At 39.7% G+C, this 23,988-nt stretch overlaps 1 protein-coding gene across 3 annotated transcripts; it reads left to right on the top strand.

Moving 5' to 3' along the window:
• Window positions 1-3,814: 3,814 nt before the first annotated feature.
• On the top strand, window positions 3,815-22,700 carry kansl1l (KAT8 regulatory NSL complex subunit 1-like). Of its 3 annotated transcripts, none has more exons than XM_063886980.1 (16): window positions 3,815-4,015; window positions 5,229-6,347; window positions 10,113-10,266; window positions 10,914-11,069; window positions 11,854-11,960; window positions 12,505-12,679; window positions 13,972-14,146; window positions 14,668-14,799; window positions 17,931-18,077; window positions 18,212-18,309; window positions 18,572-18,684; window positions 19,062-19,131; window positions 19,219-19,331; window positions 19,686-19,800; window positions 21,861-22,091; window positions 22,266-22,700. In XM_063886980.1, exons 2-15 carry the CDS (start codon window positions 5,278-5,280, stop codon window positions 22,065-22,067), a joined length of 2,832 nt encoding a protein of 943 aa, XP_063743050.1. In that variant the 5' UTR covers window positions 3,815-4,015; window positions 5,229-5,277; the 3' UTR covers window positions 22,068-22,091; window positions 22,266-22,700. The 3 variants fall into 3 exon arrangements, with proteins under 3 accessions (XP_063743050.1, XP_063743051.1, XP_063743049.1); XM_063886981.1 differs by having other exon boundaries at window positions 10,110-10,266; window positions 19,689-19,800; XM_063886979.1 differs by having other exon boundaries at window positions 10,110-10,266.
• Window positions 22,701-23,988: the final 1,288 nt, after the last annotated feature.

Raw genomic sequence — 23,988 nt, 5'->3', positions numbered from 1 at the left:
ATATTTATATTATTGTAGCTCACTGTATTCTTGTTTTCTTACTTTGATAAAATATATGTAACACAAGTTTTATTGATACCTCAGATGTATATGAGATATTTTGTGAAATACAGTAATATTATTATTATATGTTTTGTGTTTTCATCTCTGTAAATGCTTGATTTCTGACTTTCCTTTGCATAGATTCAGAATTCAGCAGCTGTAAAACTTTGATTCAGCCAATATATTGAAATACAAAATAAAAAGAGATGCTTATTTCTGCAATTTACTTATTTATGCCATCCTGATTCTTGAAACAAGTCTAATTTCCTCCTACTATGTATTTTTAAAAGAGATGAATGGGTCCTGGTTTTATTACAGTTGCATAATGGAAGTTTTTCACATTACTATAACCCTCCCATATTTATAAATCAGATGTGTATAAACGTAAAAAAGGATTAAAACATACTACAGCGTCATTGAATAGACATAAAGGTAAATGTTTATTAATGTATTTGTCAAAAACTAAGGTTTCTAATGTGGGCCCCCATATGTAGAGGCTGATGTGTGAACAAATAATGAATGACAATATAGAAATAACAAAGCTGATGTATTAAATTATGAAATAACAAGCCATTATTCGAGAAGTTATATATGAATGACAATCTGTACTGTACATTAATTAACGCTTTGAAACGGTCATTCATCGGTCTAAAAAACTTTAAACAATATGTATTTAAATAGTGTGTTTTAATGCTAAATAAGGGCAGTCAAAGAACAATGTATTTTATAAATCATATCAAGCTGCATAAGCTGCACAACACAGAAGTATCGCTCCTTTCAAAGAATGATCGCACCACATTTAGGCACTTACAGGGAAAAAACGAGATCATTTTAACCATCCCTTTCTGTCGATCACACTATTGTTACATTCGGACTGAGGTCCAATGAATAACGTTGTTACCTTCATGATTTGTCCGAAATATTGCAATGTGAGCATCTATGGTGTATTTGAGCGTTAACTAGGCCTACAAATCTCTCCTCCTCATTCTTCGTAGTTTGAATAATTTCTGTCTGTATATTGAATGAATCTATAACTAAACGCTCTTTTGTCTATATGTTATGCTCTTCCAAAGCCACTCAGAATAAGGCACTACATTTTGCCCGATATCAGCCCCTTAACTTCATATGATCCTGTTACTGTTTGTAACTTTGTAGAGATGATGCAATGTTCTGCATAACTTTTATTTAAAAAACTAATGTTTAATTCATCATGCTTGGAAAACAAACATTGTAAATAAAATCCCACAATGTTAAGGTTTATCAAATCATCAATACACACATGGAGTAATGTCCGTAATCCTTTTTAGGCAATTTCACACTATTATGCTGTATTTACATCTGGCTTTGCATGGTATGCAAAGTGCTCGGATTCGTTTCATTGCATAGAGTCTTACAGGCTTTATTTGTGAGCTCACTACAAAGGAAAAAGACATAACAAAGGAAACAGCAAACTAATTAAAGATGAACTTTCTAACATTTCTCCTTCTTAATGGACCTCTTGTTGTTCTAAATGCACTGACTAATGCCTTTTATGTGTTTTGCTTGGCCTGTCCACTTCACGGAAAAAGGATCAAGCAACCTCTGAAGCTTCTCCTGGGGTCTTTGATTTGCTGTTCAATAACATATCTGATGTCCTTTTTGGTGATGGGCTTTACTTGTCAAGCTGAATATTGGAATGTTTCTCAAATCTCAAATCTGGTGGTGATCTGCAGTCTGTCCAACAGTGTAACATCCTCTGTCTGGCTGAACTTCTTCTACTACACCCAGATTGTACCTGCGCAGAGAGCTCTCTCCATCTGGATTAAGAAGAATGTCAAATCCATCATCTACTGCTTTTGGCTTGTTGAGAGAATTTACACTGTGTTTGATTTTACAGTCTTGTATTTAGACCTTTCATCTGATAGCTTTGGATCGAACAATTCCACAATGCATCAAGACACTGTGGTATCTTTCTCGAAATGGCTCAAAGATATGTTCTTCATTCTGGTTTTCATTCTGAAGATCCACTTCTTTTTCTGTCTGGGTGTGATGGTGATGTCGAACGTTTGTACTGTAGTCTACCTGTGTGGACACATGCGTCGTATGGCAGAAAACGGACAGCCAGTGTGCTCTCCACGGTTACGCAGCCAGGTGAGGGTCACCGTCACTGGCATCCTACAGGGAGTCCTGTACATGATCTGCACTGTGTGGACTATGTACAAGTTTTATTCCCAGAAATATGCCCTTGTGTTCATCAGTCCAATCACACATTTCACAGTCACTAACGTGTACATGTCTGGCACTACGCTGAACCTGGGAGCTGGTCAGGCTGTATTCAGGCAGAGAGCAGCAGACATCTGGCTCAGAGCAGCTCGATGCTGCAGAGTACAACAGACTGAACAAGGAAGATGAGACTGGAGCTCACACCAGAAGACAGGACACTGGTGAGGTGAAATGAACATCAAGCTGCCCCTGAAGCTTACAATATTAATGTAAAAGAGACAATCACTGTTATAATTATAAGCAAAGATCTTGCATGGGGTATCTTTAGTCAAAAAGAACAACACAGTGAAACAAATATAAAACCATGATGATATATGTAAGCAGAAATTCTTAGGCTAACACTAAATATTTCTTTATGTCAACTTTTCTAGCAGAAAAAAGCTTCTATAGTGTTTGAACACTTTATTTGAATTGTTATGTTTACATTATAACATACGGTTTGTAACTTGAAATCTATTTACTGATTAGATGTATACGATTTGTTATGTTTTTATGTTATTGATGGTAAGGTGCCCTCTAAATTGTGAAAAAATGATGAGTAATATTTCTATCGTGTTTTGAGCTCTGTAATTGCTTCATTTCATATTATCTTCACATGTTTCCATTTAATCCAAAATCTATGAGAGTATCTTTGTAAAACACATCTGTAGGCTCCTTGTATTTCTTGTGTTGAGGCTCAGTGTATACATTTCATTATTAAATGTAACAATATTTTAATTGTTGCTTCACATCTATTATCCCCATTCTTTGGTGTTTAGGTCAGCATACCCCATAAACCATTGGACTAAAAACCATAACTTTTTGTAATAGTAATTTATCCATACAATTATGCCATATGAATGGATGGAGGTTACAGGCCCTTCTACATACCATGATTCCTGATGTTTTCTAAGTTAAATTTTTTAAATCATGGCAAAGGCTCACATTTCAACGAGTCAAAAATGAAAGTAATCTCTTTCCTATACAGCAGTTACAACGGCACTGATTTATGTAGCTGTTTATAAAACAATTTATTTAACAATTTAGTTAGTAGTAGTTTCTATTCTATTGAAGTGCTTTTCAAAAACAATTGACGTATTGAGAAAATATAACATTAACTGGAACTTACATTAACTGGAAAGATACTGATGTTTAATGATAAAATAAGTGTCTTGTAATTATTATATACTTGAGATATGATCTATATTTAAAAGATGATATTCTATTAATCAAAGTGTTAATTAGATGTTACATTGAAACTTACAAGATAAATAAGTAATACTATTGTATTTAATGTGTGTTTAATGCAATTAACGTTACACTTAGCCTTAATATCAAATCACAAAGACAAATACAACATTTTAAGGCCAAATTTGGGCACAAGTAAACATTCATTTTCGAAATGAAAGTAGTGAAGGAAACTGATTTAAGGACAACACCTGCCGATTCTGATCTTCTGAAGGGGCCCTGAAGGCATCATGAGTGTGGTCCAGCCCCTCGTCCTCGCTCCTCTCGGTAGCAGTTGATCGGAGAAGGAGAAGGAGGGAGGTGTCAGTTAGCAGCAAGGCGGATCTACCGATAAACAGGGGGAAATAATGTCCCCGTTTTACCGGGAGTTTGATAGTCAGATAAACAGGTCGGATATCATTTTCTGGAACGATCGGCAAGGGAAACAACCAAAGATCTAACTGTCCAGCTGTGAATCTTACGGGAGTAAACGATGTTCAATCAGGTGAGCGGTTATGCGTTATAAAATACTTTATTAACGTCCGGGCTCGGTTTCTCATGTTGTTGGTAATGTTAGTTTAGACGTATCTAGGTTTAACCTGTGAGTACATCCACCAGTGTAATTTAACGAATAAAGCCCTTGTTAAGTTACCTGTCTCCCTAAATTAACATGTGTTATTGTTGTGGTAACTTTCACACTAACTCATCATAACTGCTAACGTGACTGTTATTAAAACCGTTTAAACAGCCGCGGTCCTGCTTTTATTATTCCGTTAGATCAGTAGGCGTTGTAACCTGACTGAACCAGAGTTTAAACAAATAGTGTGAACAAATTAGGGATTTCTTTTCTGTGTCAAGTACTAAAGGGTACAGAGAGCACTTTTAACGTAAATTCTCAAAACGAGGCTTTACACCCTGTAACCAGTGGTGTAATGTACTCGAGTACTGTACGATGTTGGGGTGCTTGTACTTTACTAGAGTACTTTTATTTCATGCTACTTTATACTCCTACTCCACTACAAGTTGGAAGCCAGCATTGTTCCTTTTACTCAACTACATTTATTTGACTAAGTTAGTGAACATATTCTTAAATATTATCTATAACAAAATATAAACAAAACTTGATAAACTATGATACATAATTATAGGTTAAGATTTCCAGCAGTAGTATATCAAGTCATTCAAAGTAGCTACACCAGCTTCACCAGCTTGATGAACACATTTTGCATCGACAATTATTTATAATTTATATGATTTTATGACTCTGAAATGGTACATGACGCACACTAAGTACTCAATACTTTTATACTTTACTTAAGTACGATTTTGAATGCAGGACTTTTACTTGTAACAGAGTATGTTTACATTTCAGTATTTGTACTTTCACTATGATTTAAAATACATGAGTACTTCGTCTGCCACTGCATGTAACCATAAGGCAAATGTGTAAATGCACACTGTAAGCTAGATGATGTTACTTTACAGTTAGTTCAGCTACATCCATGCTATGTGGCTATGTCTTTTATTCCCATCCGTGATAAATACAGTAATGTTACTGAGTCTTGAAAGGTTATCAATTCACCAATCCAACCCCAACACATTTTATGGTCTCAGTATTCCTAGACAAACAGTATTTTGTATCAGCTCTGCTTTTATTGGTGACTTTTATCACATCAGTGGATGTCCATTAGTTTCTTACATGTTTTTCTTACTGTCAGGTAATCTAAGGTGAAATCTGCTGGCTTGGCTACCTTGACCATCAGGGGTATGGCCCCGGCCCTTACCAAAACCCTTAAAGAAGGCCATGGGATCCACCTGTCCTCTCCTCCTACCTCGGTCAGAATGGACTCAGATGGAAGAGTCATGTGTAATACTGAGCTGGAATCTCACATGGCCTTAACAGATGATGGTGACCTCCAGAAGATGTGGCTGAACCTTTCCCTGTTCCCCTCTCTGGACCTGTGTCTCCCTGTGAGCCCCCTGGAGTTCCCTGCCAACCCTGTGCTCTCCCCATGTCTGCAGGCATCTAGCAGACAGTGTGAGACGGTGCTCCTCCCCAGCCCGGCCTCCCTCCTCAGCCTCCTCTCCTTCCCTAAAGGCCTGAGAGATTCACATCAGGTGGCCTGCGTCTTCCCAGGTGTACCCGACATGTTTTTAGTCCCTGAGCACAATAGCCAAGAGGCTTGTCAGCTGCATGGACACAGTGCTGCTCCTGAATGTGGGCCAGGTGGTGATGATGTGCAGCATTCCCCTTTTATCCCGAGTGTTCCTCCTTCTTATTGCCATGGGGAGATTGTCTCCCATGGCTACACTCCATACTTTGCACTCCAACCTACACTGTCACAGGGGAAAGTGACTCCAATGGGCTGTCGTAGTGCATCTTCAGTGCAGCCTTACAATTGCAGGGTGAATTCTGACCAGGTGACACCAAGAGTTGTGAAGGAGCAGCTCTGCAGGCAGGCAGGGCTGCAAAGCCGAGCTCAGAGGCTGCAGAGGAGACTGCAAGCTCTGCTAGGAGAGCATGCTTTGCTACACTGTGACCAACAACTTGAAGGATTGAAAAAGCAATGTCAAATCAGCGATGTGTCTCTGGACAGCTCGGACTCCATACATTCCAGTATACTACCTCCACAAGTGGAAAGTGATGCCTATTGTTCTTGGCTGGAGACGTCCACAGCCTCATTTTCCTTCTCGGAGCTCGGAGAGTTCAGCTGCTCCAGCCAGGCACTGCTGAGAGGCCTGCAGGAGGCGTTGGACTCTGAGGCCACAGCCAGCAGCAGCTCAGATGAGGAGGGAGAGAAAGTTAGGATCCACACTAAAAAGAAAACATCACCTGTGTGAGTATCCTGAAGGTGGAAGTTTATGTAACCTTACCCTAACTTGCAACATTAATCTGACAAAAACTACATTTCTGGATCCCTTAATGCAGCTGCTAATCAAATATTTAAATGTTGTACCTCAAATATCATATGAAGCCATTAACTGATTTGTTAATAGATAAAACCCATTCTTTTGGTTATACATTTTTGCAAACTGATACTTGTTTAGTGGGCTGCACTGCTTATTCGAAAGCTAATTTTCCACTCACTGAGAATGGTCAGTTTCTATTTTACTAAGCAAATTGAGTAAGACCTATTTGCTGGTCTCTTATGTATTGGGCCACTTTGAAATCGAGGTCTGCTCTTATTTTGAACTTTTAAGAGCCTCAGTCAGTGAGTATCACATGTTTCACAGCTGGTTATTCCAGCTAAATAAACACATTACAAAAGAGACACTTGAGAAATCCCCTGAACCTCATATATTTTGTGTATGAAGTTGTGATTTCACACATTGTCAGATATGAAGTTACCAACTAGTGTTGTAGAAAACAATAGGAAACTATTTTCTCAAACTGAACTGCTCTCTCAATGCCAAAAGATTTGTTATGCTTTTCTGGGATTAGGTTGCCAGAAGCCAGCTGTGGTTCTCACTGGAGCCAATGAGTTCAGGACAATGAAGATACTGAAACTCAGCGAGAAGAAACTTGTTTGAAAGAACACAGATTTAATAAGACTGGCTTATTCCAGGATGACAGATTATACGATTTGTAAAGTCAGCTGTCCGAGTGAAAGAGTTCCACTGTGTCTGTAGGGCACATATTTTATTTGGCGCTCAGAAGAGTTAACACTGTGTTTGCCGTAAGCACTAATTCTGTCCTCCCAGCTGTGGAGAGTATGAGGACATTTTTCAGCCATACTCACACACACACACACACACACACACACACACACACACACACACACACACACACACACACACACACACACACACACACACACATTCTTTTTCCATGCTGCAGTCATAACATGTTCAACAGCTCACATTGCCCACAGGCTAGGAAATAAACACAGCCATGCCAGCAAGCCACATGGCAGCCATTCCTCTACATCTTGCTCCTCTTTGTTATATTGAATAATATTTTTCAAGTGTGTGACCTGCTCGTGTGTGTGTGTGGTTAGTCAGGGCGTTGCTGCTTTACTCGTATCCTTTCTCTTAGGGAGTCATATTGCCGTTGGCGAGAAAAATTGATGGAAATCCAGTCAGGAGTATTTTTATGGCGTTTACAAGCCACAAAGCTGTATCGCATGCAGAAAAACGGTGTACATAGCACACCCATTTATTTTAACCATCATTTAGAATATGTTTGCTGTTTGGATGTATTGGTTTGCTTAATAATGTGACACAAAAGTAAATATGTTAATGAGAAACATTAAATAAATGAAATAGGAGCAATTCGACCACAATAAAAGCATAAAAGCACCCAAAATTATTTCTGTGAAAATAACAAAATGTTGGTTTCTTGTTTGTACACCCCATAATTGGCTAAAAATGCAATGACAAACAGACCAGGTATAAACATGTAGATTCAGGTCAGTTGGTCATGTTAAGCACTTTAAACCAGTGCTACCAAACTTTGAGTTTCGAGGACATTATTTTCAATCAACCATATCTTTATTAGCCTTCCTTATTCACAAAAATAAAAACGTCTGATGTATAATGAAAGTCTCTAATGTTTGTAGCAGCTTTTCATAAACAATTAATTTATATTTTTGTATGAATACAAAGTGGATTCATGGTAATGTTGACATAATTAATATAATTTGAAAAAAAAAGCTGCTAATCGTTACTATTCGCTCAACATGTTTATGTGTAGATATGATTACTTTGAGATAGATAAGCTATGCCTGAGCCACCGACCTCATGTTACTAGGTTAATATATTTCCTATTCAGCAATGTGGTGACGTCAGGGATGCGTCAGTGTCAGGAAAAGAAAGGTAAGGTCTTAGTCCTGGCTTTGGTCCAGTTAGACCTTTCTTCTTAGATGTGCTTCTTCAACCCTTGTGTTTCCTGAATCAATGTTTATGAGCACTGAGAAAGCAGGGATGAGAAAGGGTGTTTTTTGTGTGTCTTTTTATTTGGCCAGCTTCAGTCATCTTGGAATCGTCAGCCTGCTTTTTCTACGAGTCTGTCGAACAATGCTCTGTGTTTCGTCAGTAAACCTTCCCCGGGGTGTTTTTATGGCAGGTTCCTCGTTGAAGAGGATGTCTCCTCGCTGGAAACTGGACAGCTCATTGTCCCCCTTTAGAGAATGTGGAAACAGTTGCCCTTTGACACTTTAAGTATGAACTTGTAAAGCAGTGACATGGTTCGTTTGACTTAATGTGAAACCACATTGCCGACCTCAATGGCAGCTGTCTTTCACACCTCCAGCTGTTGCACATTTTTAGTTTTCAGTAGGTTTGTTATTTTAGATTTTTGGGAGTATTTGTGAAAAGGTTTGGAAATCTTAAATACAAGACACACCCAAATGTTCTAAAGCCTCTGCAAAAGTCAGGAAATACTATCCAAATGGGGAATCCTTAAAGCTACTACAACTTGCCGGGGCTGGCCTTGAATGAAAGCTGGTTTTGTTTATGGAATCTCATACTTTCTCACTTTGGAGGGTAGCCAGTGGGTAACTAGACCATTCATTTTATTTAGGATTGTTAATATCTTTTTATAAAATATGTAATGCTTGCACACTGCCAGCTATACAGCAACCTCTCCTCTCCTTTCCTCGCCCACTGCTTGGCAAATATTCCAGGAATTTTCTCATTATACAGTTGGAAAGAGCTGCAGGGCAGCCAGGTGTGGTCATTGTCTGTGGAGTAAAGAGGGAGCCTTAACCAACGGATATTAGCTTAGAATTGATTCAAATCAGTCTAGAAGCAGTCATTAACCAGCTTTGATTTCATTGGGAAAGTTCTTATTTAAATCCACCAAAAACACTGGGTTCAATTTTGATCAGGCGAGCATCCAACATTTTGGGTATTTTACTTCACAAGTTGATATAGTAAAATAACTAGCTCACGACACGAAATGTCATGTCTTCTATATAGCTGCTTTCTGACTGGCTTAACCTTTCTCAGCCCTGCATCCGAGTGTTTGAAGTGGGGGGAGTCCCTCCTGTCCTAGCCAAGGTCCAAGAGCACTACCATAGCAACTATTGCCCTGCTGGAGGCGCACGCACGCACGCACGCACACACGCACACACTGAACATAAATGCTCACTGAACAGGCTAGAGCCATGGAAACATGCTATGGATACAAACCGCACAAATCAACAGCGTTTTATTCTTTGGCCTAGAAAAGCTTTTGTGCTCCAGCAAATTATGCCAAATATTTTAGATGGTATGGCAGCATGATTGTTGTAAAATAAGTCTTAAGAAGAAAGTGCTGCAGTACAAATGTGTGAATTGACTAATGGATTGTGCTGTACAGTAAGTGCTCTCTTTGTGTCTCTCAATCTTCCTTCTTTGTGTTTCTATTCCCACTGGTGACACACATTTCCCTGCCAGTGATTCTCGAATGCTTGCCTCTTCGCACACTTCCAGTAAAAGATTGTTCTGGAGTTTATGACTGCATTCAATATCTTGAAATATTTTCTGTATTCTTGGCTGAAGCATTTTCATCTTGAGGTTGTATCAGTGTCTGTAGCATTTGACAGAGAGTAATAGAACCAATACCAATACACGGGTCTAAGTGTCCTTTCTCTGTCATCCATCACCCTGTCCTCCAGCAGCAGCAGCAGCAGCAACAGCAGCTGTGAGAGGCGGTGGCTGGAACAGAGAGCGGAGCTGGGCAGCAGATGGAGTTGGCTGCAGCTGCGTCTGGCCGAGCTGGAAGGGAGGACACAACAACTGGTGGAGCTCCACAAGCACATCCGTTCTTGCAAGGTAAGACAAAAGCCCTCTGTAAAGACCCTAATAAATGGCAATTGAGACAATGTACAGCTATAGATTAAGGGCTTTAACTGAGGCCTTGAAACAAGTCAGATTTGTGTGAAGAGAATGTAAATGTTCTGCCAATTGTTGCTGTAATATTGTAACATGGAACTTCAGAAAACATCTCTCTTAGAAAAATGCGCCACTGTAGTCCCACTTTAAAGCTACATAAAAGAATGCAAGCAGCTGTCATGGAATGTTCTCACAGATAAACCCGTTTAATAAATGTTAAAAAGTTAATTCAATGCATGGCTCAATATACAACCAAATATTTGGAATATGAATCCTGGTGAATAATCCATGAAAATGTCCATATTTATTGCAAGGATTTAAAAACAGGCTATTTTTTTGTTCAGACAGACTCTCCCAAAAGTTGAGTATATGAATTGTAAAAGTTGAACTCATGTTATTTGTGTGTGTGTGTGTGTGTGTGTGTGTGTGTGTGTGTGTGTGTGTGTGTGTGTGTGTGTGTGTGTGTGTGTGTGTGTGTGTGTGTGTGTGTGTGTGTGTGTGTGTGTGTGTGTGTGTGTGTGTGTGTGTGTGTGTGTGTGTGTGTGTGTGTGTGTGTGTGTGTGTGTGTGTGTGTGTGTGTATCTAAGGGTGGTGTGGTGCTTGCTGAGTCCCAGCCACTGACAGACAGACAGATTCAGCAGACCCTGCTGAGAGAACTGGCTGGGTTATCCCGCACAGCCGGATCAGACGCTGACAATGAACCCTGCAGCCCCACACGCCTTCTGTACAACATAGAGAGACAGGTAGGAGGGAGGAAATAGTAAAGAGACTCAAGTTGTACTAGCTGTGTAGAGAGTCTGGATTCAAGAGGAATAGTAATATTCTCCAATCTAACTCCATACCTTCCAAATGTGTTTGTTGTGTAGAAAAGCACAGGAGGTAGAGGAGGTTCAACAGATTAATTAAGGTATGCATGTTGCTTGACCTTTAGCTGTTATGCTAGATAGGGAGACTGCATATGGAATGCAAATTCCTGCTGCTTTGTGAAGCCTAAAGGGATTTAATCTGTTGTAGAAGGGGAGCTGATGCAGAAAATTCCCTGTTAATCAAAGTGCAAGTTTTAATGCCATAAAAAGATGTCAATCTGTTCTAGTTTAAGAATTATATTAAACATTTGACATAGATTCAAAAATAACACTTAAGCATTGTTATGTTTACCTACTTTGAGAAGGCTGATACTCAAGTACAAAATGTGTACAAAATTGCCTGTAACTAGGTGATAGACAAAATCTCTGCTGTGTGTTTTCATTTCACTTGACATAAATGAGTTTGTTTGGCCAAATAAAATGTTTTGGATGTCTACACCAAATGTCTAACTAAATATCAACAGAGATTTTCATCCAGAATAAGCCTCTTTTGAATCCTATTGTACAACACCAGGCATATTTGAAGCTCAATAACACAAAGAATGAAATGAGCATTTTCACTTAACCTGAGTGCTTCTGTATATTTATCAGTCTGATCATTCCATTATTTTTGATTGTATCCTTTATGAAAAGCATAATACGGATGATTTCTTTGTTGCAGAGTGCCCAGCTCAGCCAGATTGTCAACAGTCTGATGCCTCCTCTCAGCTATTCACCGCTATCTAAACAGACACCACACACCTGGAAAGGCAAGACAGCCTTCACAAGGTACAGAGCAAAACACACACACACACACACACACACACACACACACACACACACACACACACACACACACACACACACACACACACACTAACTGCTATCTAACTGTCTGAGCATGACACTGTAAGGATTTGCAGCACCTATAGTAATATATACATTTTAGCTGTGTTTGTAGTACCACAGAAATTACATGGAATTTAATATAGACACAGAGAATCTTGTACCTGCAGAGGTTTGTACATTTTCTGGGTTAGGAGTATGCTATATTCTGAATGATCAAGGTTGTTGTAATGTAACCCAGTCAAACAGCCTGCCCGGTCCCCTGCCATCTGGCATGACTTGAATCATCCCTTCATGTCTTTTCTTCCTGCTGCCTTTTTAACTCTCTGTCTGGCTCTGAAGATAAAAGCCATGTGATTAAAAGAAAGACAGTTATTCACCCTGTTTATGCATGTTACAAGCCTTTGTTTGTTTCTGGTTGTTATTCTAAAAGACGACCTATGACCAACAATGAATTCTTCTACCCCCCCTGATGTCGTTCTTGCAGTGGTCAGAGAGAAGGTGACATTTTTGTCCCTGGGCGCTCTAAGAAAAAGAGACTGGGGAACAGGAGGCTCTTCAAATCTAATGTGTCGTGCGTGTGTGCCCGCACCCGACCCCTGGTCACCTACCACAAGCCTAAACTGTTTGCTTTCACCATCTGCAACTCCAGCAGTGCACAGGTAAGCACACAAGCAGTCTCCTCCATTTCCCAGTCTATCCATCTTCCCATTTACATATGAAACTCTCACACACACACATCAATGTGACATGATGAAGAACATGGACACATTTCTAAATATTTATCTTCCCATAATTAAAAATGACATAAAAGAAGTCTGACCCCAAATATGCAATGCCTTTATTTTGTGTGTTATTGGAATTATATTGCATCCAGTTAGTATTATTACTTGTTAACTGCATACACTTATTCTTATTTTGAAGCAGCCTGTGCTTGTAAAATAAATGTTTTTCTCTACAGGAATACATTAGAATCTATTCATTAGTGCCACCCATGTCCCTGCACAGTGAGGATAATGGATGGATGTTAAATACATTTGCATTTTCCCCCTCTTAATTCTGAGGAAGTGATTGTGAAGACGTTAATCAAGATGACTTCAGCACTAGGCCTGATTACTGTATTGCTGCCCAAGTTTACTTCACCATAGTACATAAATTATTAATCCCAATTATAGGCCTACATTTGTGATTCTATAATAAATAATTCAAATGTAAGCAACTATGACTCGCCTCTAGTAAACGGGTGCATGTGATTATTTTAAAGCTATGGCCTTTATGTAGTCTGGGGACATTTCTGTGTTAGGTTTTAAGGGATTGACTAAGAACTCATACATTATATAATACTCAATACTTTTACTTCAGTTTAGTTTTGCGTGTTTTTGTCTGCATTTAAGTCAATATAGTATTATAATAAATCAAATAATTAAGTAATGGAAAATAGTTTTGATTTGGCGTGATCTTAATGTTTTAGTCAGTGGTGCTTATAGTGAAAACACAAGGTTTGAGTTTTGTTTTCTAATCCCCTCGTTGCTCTTTTTTAGCACATATCAAAATATATTAACCATTTTAAAGATTTACTGTATATCTTATGTTTAAATCCAACAGTTTAAAATGTAAAGGTACATTGGATTTTACCCTGGAGTTTTAACAGCTTGCCAAACACTACAACTCTAGCATAGAGCCTAATAGAGTTTGTAGCTTTTAGAAAAAGAAGCAGCACTATGCAGCTCCATTGTGATATTGCCAGATGCAAAAGAAAGCATGTTAACAACTTAATTACTTTAATCAGTGCGCCCAGAGCGCAGCTCCCTTAAATTCCCTATGACTCATACTTTAAAAAACACACAAAGAGAAGGCCACGTTTATACAGTACTTTAAGAAACTAACTTCTCATTTAGTATAATCTCAAAAATAAACGTCTTTCTTTGTATTTTTTTCTCTTTTTGTGATTCAGGACTCTGGGAGGTCCACGTATACTCATTCCTCTTCTGTCTCATCACCTTCCTGTTCATGTCATTCATCCTGTGACCCTGTAGTCCTGTGCTCTGACCCTGACTGTAGCTCCAGCAGGGTCCTGTCCTCTCAGACCCCCAGCTCCAATCCTTACACTGCAGTGTCTCTTTCATTTGGTATGATACATTTTAAAATGGCTTCATAACATTTTGTGAATGGTATGAGTGTGAAAATGCTATTTAACATTAAATATGTGGAAGACAAGGAAACTTATATCACCTTTTTATGAAAAAAAAGAAGCTAGAACATGGTACATTTGATTAATTTACTGTTTCTTGAAAGGTGCAGTTCACAAGAGTATTGTATTTGTTTAATTTGACATGGTAAACCGACTCTGAGGTGCAACACACACCTGCCATCTTGTGTCATTTGCCAGTTGACACCAGGCAGGCCACACAGAAGTAGTGATAGATGGGCACATGGACTATAACAGTGGTACATCATGATGTCTTACTTTGCATCAAGAGGCTGCCAGTGTGTGGGCTGGAATACCGAACAATGAATGTGGTTGCTTTGACTTGCGTCATACACTGCCTTTGTTTTTTTTGCCTTTTATTGCATGCTTGCATTAAAAGATGTGCTGAGTAACAGTGTTTTAACCACATACTTACAGCAGAATTGTCTCATCTTCTTTCAGGTACTCCTCAGTACAATCAATCAAACAGAGCCCAGGCCAGAGAGGAATGGTCCCTCAGGCCTTTGATTATAAATGCCGAACCATCTAATCTATCCCTCTACAACAGATGCAGCTCCACACCAATGCACAACAGTAAGATCCTGCCCTTTACTCTACATTTACTTTACTTCTATTAATTTGCTGTGCCATGTAGCATCTCACAGAATGTATGTGAATAAGACTGTATCAAGCTGTGTTGAGTAGTAATGGAATTGACAGGAAGGCAGAGGTGCTATTTAACAGACTGCACCTGTATTCTTGTTGCTGTACTTGCTGGCTTTGATCCACTTCTCTTTGCTGTGCTGCAGCAGCACTGAAGTCTGTTTTTGAAGTCAATAGTTATTTAATGTGAATTACAAGTCTTCACTACCTGCTCCCACTTCCAGTCAAAACCTTTTTAATGTGTATATCATCACAAGTTATCCTTTGCATGTCAGATATCACGCTGTGTCTGTTTGAAGCTTCCAACTGAGCAGTTATCATTTGGCATTTGAGCAGAGTCAATACATGTCTTTGGATATCAGTCTGATGCTAATGAACAATTACTTACTTCTGCAAAGGCCTCTGGCAGCTCTGGTTTCAGGGTTTCAAGTAGTTCCATCACCCTGATTGTTTTAAGCATTTTCCCTCATCGACGAAACGTTTCAATGGACTTCTTTCTTTTCTGTGTTTAATGAAACGGTGGATTTAAAAGAAAGGCAATAAGTGATGTAGTAGAAGTAGGGAGAGAGTATAGTAGGAAACACAAAGGAGGCCGATTAGAAATTGATGAAGATGTCACTTACCCACCTCTCTATTGATTTCTTGTCGGCTTGAATGATTGTATTCTCCTTTCCTCTCCGTCCGTTCTTTCAAGTTAACCTCACCTTCGATAATAGCCTTCCACATCAACAAACCCCTTGTCATAGGTGATTGTAGCATAAATAGAATCAGGTTACGTAAACAATCAAAGCAAGCAGGCAATGGTGGTATGGTCAAATGCTATGAACAATAATAAATAATGACATGAAGGAATTAATAGTTAACTGTTAGTGCAGGCACTACAGTACAAATAATGTACTTTATTATTTAAATTTAAGGTGGATCCCAGGCATCAGTCCATTAATTCCTTCTTACAGTTCCTTTTATACTTCCGCTTCTATCTTCTTTTCTCCTAATGAGTTTGGTTAAAGTTCTGTTTAAAACTAGCAGCAGTTTCCAGTCATCACTGACCACAGCAATAGAACAAGGCTAAAACAAGTGTGTGTATGTGTGTAAATGCATCTTTAATATCCGTAACACTGGCAGGCAGGTTACAAAAATATATATACAGTGGGGCAAAAAAGTATTTAGTCAGCCACCAATTGTGCAAGTTCTCCCATTTAGAAAGATGAGAGAGGCCTGTAATTTTTATCATAGGTATACCTCAACTGTGAGAGACAGAATGAGAAAAAAAAATCCAGGAAATCACATTGTAGGATTTTAATGAATTAATTGGTAAATTCCTCGGTAAAATAAGTATTTGGTCACCTACAAACAAGCAAGATTTCTGGCTCTCACAGACCTGTAACTTCTTCTTTAAGAGGCTCCTCTGTCCTCCACTCGTTACCTGTATTAATGGCACCTTTTTGAACTCGTTATCAGTATAAAAGACACATGTCCACAACCTCAAACAGTCATACTCCAAACTCCACTATGGCCAAGACCAAAGAGCTGTCAAAGGAGACCAGAGACAAAATTGTAGACCTGCACCAGGCTGGGAAAAGTGAATCTGCAATAGGTAAGCAGCTTGGTGTGAAGAAATCAACTGTGGGAGCAATTATTAGAAAATGGAAGACATACAAGACCACTGCTAATCTCCCTCGATCTGGGGCTCCATGCAAGATCTCACCCCGTGGGGTCAAAATGATCACAAGAACGGTGAGCAAAAATCCCAGAACCACACGGGGGGACCTAGTGAATGACCTGCAGAGAGCTGGGACCAAAGTAACAGAGGCTACCATCAGTAACACACTATGCCGCCAGGGACTTAAATCCTGCAGTTCCAGACGTGTCCCCCTGCTTAAGCCAGTACATGTCCAGGCCCGTCGGAAGTTTGCTAGAGGGCATTTGGATGATCCAGAAGAGGATTGGGAGAATGTCATATGGTCAGATGAAACCAAAATAGAACTTTTTGGTAAAAACTCAACTTGTTGTGTTTGGAGGAGAAAGAATGCAGAGTTGCATTCAAAGAACACCACACCTACTGTGAAGCATGGGGGTGGAAACATCATGCTTTGGGGCTGTTTTTCTGCAAAGGGACCAGGACGACTGATCCGTGTAAAGGAAAGAATGAATGGGGCCATGTATCGTGAGATTTTGAGTGAAAACCTCCTTCCATCAGCAAGGGCACTGAAGATTAAGCGTGGCTGGGTCTTTCATCATGTCAATGATCCCAAACACACCGCCAGGGCAACGAAGGAGTGGCTTCGTAAGAAGCATTTCAAGGTCCTGGAGTGGCCTAGCCAGTCTCCAGATCTCAACCCCATAGAAAATCTTTGGAGGGAGTTGAAAGTCCGTGTTGCCCAGTGACAGCCCCAAAACATCACTGCTTTAGAGGAGATCTGCATGGAGGAATGGGCCAAAATACCAGCAACAGTGTGTGAAAACCTTGTGAAGACTTACAGAAAACGTTTGACCTCTGTCATTGCCAACAAAGGGTATATAACAAAGTATTGAGATGAACTTTTGTTATTGACCAAATACTTATTTTCCACAATAATCTGAAAATTAATTCATTAAAAATCCTACAATGTGATTTCCTGGATTTTTTTTTCTCATTCTGTCTCTCATAGTTGAGGTATACCTATGATAAAAATTACAGGCCTCTCTCATCTTTTTAAATGGGAGAACTTGCACAATTGGTGGCTGACTAAATACTTTTTTGCCCCACTGTATATATACAAGACCTCTATCCATCAAAGTGTCTTTAGATCCATTTCTTTAAGCAGTTTTACTTGGTTAATGAAGAGAAAGAGATTAAACATTTAACATTTTGTAAGCAAGTTATTTTCATTGATGGTGTGAGTTAAGCTGATAAAACTAAGAATTCACCAGCCAAAATAATGGGACTAATGGTTTAGGTTTTGTTCACTTCAACCAAGACAGAAAATCCCTGATGAACTAAAGGGAAAATAGGAAAGAAAGGAAATTTGTGTGCTGTGTTTACTGAGATTGTGTGTGATTCTCTGTGTGTTTTGTTGTAGGTCACAAATACAAGCAGCGTGCAAGACATCATAAAAGCAGAGTTATGGGTCTGTCCCCTATCAGGATGGCAGGCTCTGCTCAGAGTCAACACCGGAAAGCCAACCAGAGAAAAAGGAAGAGAAAACACATCCACAGGCTGTTAGAAGGTGTGTGTATATACACGTTTATGTTTGCCTACTATATTCCAGTTTCATAGTAAGTATTTTTAAGGTTTTGTGTATAATGTAGTGTCTTCTGCAGCTAAACCCTAGTCTCAATTGTGTGTTTGTGTTATACCCAGATGAGAAAGATGACCTGTACCAGCTCTGTGACCTAGACAGTTCAGATGAAGTGCTGGACGACTGCTACACACAGATGCCGCACAAGCAGGCCTCACGGGTAATACACACATTTTTTTACTTAAACTTCTGAGAACCCTCATTCATGTATACCTTTAACCAAAACCAAACTGTATTAACGTTGACCCTTAAACCGGGTCAATACTAGAATTTAACTTGTAAACAATGTGCATATGAGTTAAATATGATGAAGCTACAGTCAACAGAAAGCCTGTATCACGGCAACAATGGTGATGTAGGATGACATAAAATGTGTGAGAAATTCTTGTTGGTGTGAACTGTCACTCCATGTTTCATTTTAGGGCTGTGTTCGCAGACGACAGGGAGAGAGTGTGTACAACATCAACAACATTGTCATCCCCATGTCGCTGGCTAAAGTAGAAAAGCTGCAGTACAAAGACATCCTGACACCAAGGTATGAAATAAAACTGCCTCAGAAGGAGTTGCATAGAATTGTTAATGACAAAGTTGATTGTGTCATTTGAGTCAAAAAATCTCATAAACCACATTAAATATTTAAAAAAATAAAGTGAAAGAGATTTTGTCTGTTGGTTTTCATACTTCCCATAGTGTTTTTTTTATATCATTCATCAAATAAGTCATTTTATTTCAAAAGTAGTGCTTGATTCAATATCTCACAATACATTTTTATAGTTTCTGCGGGTTTTCATGCATGTCTGATGCATAATATGGCTGTAATTAAACATGCATTCAATTAGAAAAATGCTATGCACACTGTCCCCCACCATGTCTGTCACAAAAAACACACCAAAAGTCTATCTTTCTCTGCAGCTGGCGGGTGGTTGACACCTTATCTCTGACCAGTGAGTCAGAGAAAGAGGAGGACAAAGAGGAGGGCCAGGTAATGTCTCATCTCTTTGGTAATATGTTGTTTTTTGGCTATTTGCAGAAAATATCATCTTTATCTCTCTGTATGTGTTTCTTTCAGGAGGAGGATAACAATAACAAGATTGTAGCCCAGAGACACCAGGAATTAGAGCAGAGAGAGAAGCTGCGCTGGCCATCATGGGCGAAAAGAAAATGCTGCAGACTTCCTAAAAGGTGAAAACCAAAGACAAAAACAAAAATAACACTCACAGGCTCAAAACTCCATCGTTCATTTAAATACTATAACATCAGGTGATATGAAAATGCAAAGGGAACTACATGAATCAGGTTGATTGTGAGAAATATTAGCCTTTTCAAACATCTGAAATGTCGATCAGTGTTGCTCTATCAGAAAAGGAATTTTATAAAATCCCGGACTCACTTTCTGTGCTGACTGTGCAGTTGCAACCATTGCATACTTGGCTGGCTCATCTCTGTGCATGTAAATATAGCTTGTGTGAAAGGGGAATGTTGAGTAGTTTCCTCGTGAAGTTTGATGGGGTATGCTTGTTTTTCTCTCTCTGCCAGCAGGTTGTCTTGCAGTGGGGGCGGGATGTGCACATCAGGAGAGGAGGGCTCTGCTGAATTGAGTTGTGCTCAGCTGCTGGATACTGATGAACAGCAAAGCCCAGAGGAGTGGCTGGTAAGATCAAAAGCACCACAGCTGAAACCCCAAGTATGCTGATTCAGGGGCCATACGAGGGAGGAGGGTCATACACAGCGATTTTCCATTGGCGGTTTAATTTTGATGCCATATCTCTAACATAGTGGGTGAATCATAATACACTTTATGTATATAGAACATTTTCAAAGTGCTTTACAATAAAAATCAACGAAAATAACAAATATGTCGGATACACAACGGATATTTTCTGTAACACTCCAATTAAAGATGTGTCTGTGGTATGATGTGCTTCAAATAAGAGAGGGAAAGTATAAAGTGGAAAGAAATGTGTCATCAATACTCTTCCCCTAGTTATATTGTGTAGGTAGCCTAGATATATCCTTGAAAGCCCACACAGATACTTGTCTCCACTTCGCTCTGGTTGATTTGATTCTGATTGCGGTGCTTTGTACCACTTCGCTTTGATTGGAGAAGAAATTAGTTGCTGCTAAACCAGACGGTCCAAATCAATGTCTCCACACCACAAATATCCCCCACCTCACTTTGTTGCCCTTATAATGGTATCCAGCACCCATATGAACGCTGATTAAAGCACAGCATTTTTTTTATAACAGTACCAAAGGAGTGGCAGACCGGGGTGTTGGTTCCTCTTTTTAAAAAGGGGGATCAGAGGGTGTGTGCCAATTACAGAGGCATCACATTACTCAGCCTCTCCGGGAAAGTTTACTCTAAGGTGCTGGAAAGGAGGGTCCGGCCGATTGGTCGAACCTCAGATTGAGGAGGAACAATGCGGATTTCGTCCTGGTCGTGGAACGGCGGACCAGTTTTTCACTCTCGCAAGGATCCTGGAGGGGGCCTGGGAGTACGCTCATCCGGTCTACATGTGCTTTGTGGATTTTGAGAAGGCGTATGACCGGGTTCCCAGGGAGATACTGTGGGAGGTGCAGCGGGAGTATGGGGTGAGGGGGTCTCTACTCGGGGCCATCCAATCTCTGTACTCCCAAAGCGAGAACTGTGTCCGGGTCCTCGGTAGCATGTCGGACCGACTGGATGAGGATCAGCACCTCCAAATCTGAGGCCATGGTTCTCATCAGGAAACCGATGGACTGTCCACTCCAGGTAGGGAATGGGGCCTTACCCCAAGTGAAGGAGTTCAAGTATCTCGGGGTCTTGTTCTCGAGTGAGGGAACAGTGGAGCGTGAGATGGGCCGGAGAATCGGAGCAGCGGGAGCGGTACTGCAGTCGCTTTACCTGCACCGTTGTGACGAAAAGAGAGCTGAGCCAGAAGGCAAAACTCTCTGTCTACCGGGCCTTTTCGTTCCTACCCTCATCTATGGTCATGAAGGATGGGTCATGACCGAAAGAACGAGATTGCGGATACAAGCGGCCGAAAGGGGATTGCTCCGCAGGGTGGCTGGCATCTCCCTTAGGGATAAGGTGAGAAGTTCAGTCATCCGGGAGGGACTCAGAGTAGAACCGCTGCTCCTTTGCATTGAAAGGAGCCAGTTGAGGTGGTTCGGGCACCTATTGAGGATGCCACCTGGGCGCCTCCCTAGGGAGGTGTTCCAGGCACGTCCAGCTGGAAGAGACAGAAGGGTAGACCTAGGACCAAGTGGAGGGATTATATCTCTTCGCTGGCTTGGGAGCGCCTTGGAATCCCCCAGCCAGAGCTGGCTGATGTGGCCAGGGAAAGAGAAGTTTCAGGGCTCTCTGCTGGAGCTGTTACCTCCGTGACCCTGACGGATAAGTGGGAGAAGATGGATGGATGGATGGATTTTTTTATTTTTTATAAAGGAATCCGATTTATGCACCCAATGATACAGCCTTCAAAGTCTAAATTCAATGTAGGGAGTGATATAGTAAGTAATCAGAGTTTTATTTAGAACTTGTAGCACATTCTTTATGTATCTTTTGACTATTTCAAAGTATCTAAGGCTCATGCTTCATGTGTTATATTTTCACTCTTGTGTCCATAGAAACTGAAACGTATAGCACATACTAGCACCAAAATGTTCATGTTAATTTATATTTACAGAATTGTGACTCACTTCCATTATTTGCCCTCTTTCCTCTGGTAGCCTCAGACACCCTGGGAGTCACGAGTGTTTCCTCTAGAAAAAGACGAGGAAGACACCCTACTCTTGGATAACCCAGAAGAAGTCCCGACAGAATGGTCAGAGTGTTACTCTACCCCCACATTATCAAAGAACTCCAACTCCCTTCTCTCCCATGCTTCCTGCTCTGGTGCTACACTGCCATCTGGCGAACAAAGCCAGAGCCGCTGAGAGAGCAGTGCCTTATTTTAAAATGTAAGTACAGACATATAGGTGAAGTCAGATGCATTTATAAATTATATTAATAAGAATTATATGTATTTGTTTAGTTATTCATATAATTTTCTGTGCATTCATTCATCTACAATGAAGTATTTCTTAACACAATGTCAAATGATTGTATTAAAAGTTGTTTCATTTCCTCTTCAGATCTCCTCACATCTGGGACCGTGATGTTAAATGATCAGTGGGAGCTTTAATACATTCCAGAACAATATTTTGATTCTGCCTGCTTAATACTGTAAAGTATTTTTAATTTTATCTTGTGAGTATTGTAGCATGTGCCTAAATAGTGTAAATTGACTACTGTAGCTTAGGCTACACTTTTAAGTTTTAATGTACAAGAGGTACTGTATGTAGAGAAGAAATGTACTAGCACTACCCCACTGTAGTCTCAGGATTGCAAACTGTTTTTAGATGTTTGTCACTATTTATTTATTCACAACTGTCTTAAAAAGACAGTACAGGAAGACTTTAGCATAATATATATTTATGTAACACTTGATTTACAAGTGATTTTTAATTTCATGTTGGTTTCATGTATATATATTTTTATGAAAGTTATTAAACATTTACATCATTAAACATAGCAGTGAATGTCATACTTTGCCCGCCTCTGCATTTTCTAGATTTTTCTGAAAGGAATATAATTTAAGCATGCATGTAGAGCACATTATAAAATCTAGATCTATAACAGTTAATCTATTTTTGCTGTTAATCATGCAGAAAAATTTCAAAATGGACATCTGTACCTCTATGGTTTTTATTTCAGTCACGTGTGACACGTCTGCAACTTCAGCCAAGTGTACTTATCTAAGATGTCATTGATATAAGTTAGTGCTGGAAGGACACACTAATGGGAGGTCATTTCAGTGCTTGGAATAATTAATATTTATGGAGGTCACCACTTTTTGAGGCCATAGTCCCAGTGAAACAGCTCATACTTTCATCCCACAAGCATAACGTCCTTCACAGCTATATAGGGGCCTAATGGGCAGATGGTGTTCAAGGTCATCACTGTCATGTTCTTGTATGTGTGTCAGTTTCTTTATACCAGGGATGAGAGACAAGAGTGCCAACAATCGGAGACAAAAGTACAAGAAGTCATATTAATTGTCTTATTCCAGGTTGGTATGGGTCGATACAAGGCTTTTAATCAAAGTTTGATGACAAATGACCATTGCTTCACATGTCACATGTTCACAGAAGCAAATTTAATCTTGTAAAACAGCATATTTACTGATAATGCATGTTAGTTGAACAGGTGGATCCTCCCCTCTTCTTCTGACTATGAAACAAAAAACCTCAGAACCGTCCTTTGTTTGTGTGCTGTGTAAGGGTCCCTTTTAACTCCCGATGAAAAGTGGAGCTAGTAGTTTCACCTCACCTGTAGAAAGTCCACCTTTACAACCCAGACACATCTGTCTGATGCTGATAACTGGAAAGCAAAAAGAGCCTCTGGTGGCCACATGGGGGCTCCTTAGATCCAGCTTCAGTTAACATTAAAACAGAATCCCTCAAACTCCCTCATTTGCTAAAAGAAATGGAATGAAAAGTTATTGATGGTTAACTATTTTATATCTTCAAATTAACCTGATACGCAAATGATTCATACATCATAGGCACAACCGTGAAAAGCTGAACTTTGGTGCATTGTATTTCTACATGGTTGTAACTACAGCAGTTGCACTCCGGAGGGTGCTCTAACATGTCAGAGAACATCTTTGCACAATATTAGTTGCAGACTTGCAGTAGACTAGTGTTTTTGTTTTTTTAATTGCTTTATTACAACAATGCTGTTTTGCAACGGCTTGTATTACACTGTTGATTAATTTTACTTTTGGATACTAGGATTTTGAAATCTAATTGTATG

The sequence above is a fragment of the Eleginops maclovinus genome, chromosome 7 (genome assembly GCF_036324505.1).
Source record: "Eleginops maclovinus isolate JMC-PN-2008 ecotype Puerto Natales chromosome 7, JC_Emac_rtc_rv5, whole genome shotgun sequence".
In the NCBI taxonomy this organism is placed as follows: Eukaryota; Metazoa; Chordata; class Actinopteri; order Perciformes; family Eleginopidae; genus Eleginops; species Eleginops maclovinus.
This window is presented reverse-complemented; position numbering and strand designations above follow the sequence as displayed.

Excerpts from the sequence above, each read along its gene's own strand:
- kansl1l (XM_063886979.1), top strand. The coding sequence starts at position 5,278 with ATGGCCCCGGCCCTTACCAAAACCCTTAAAGAAGGCCATGGGATCCAC. Across the intron at positions 14,147-14,667 it reads TGCAGTGTCTCTTTCATTTG|GTACTCCTCAGTACAATCAA; the intron begins GTATGATACATT and ends ATCTTCTTTCAG. Across the intron at positions 19,132-19,218 it reads AGGACAAAGAGGAGGGCCAG|GAGGAGGATAACAATAACAA; the intron begins GTAATGTCTCAT and ends TGTTTCTTTCAG.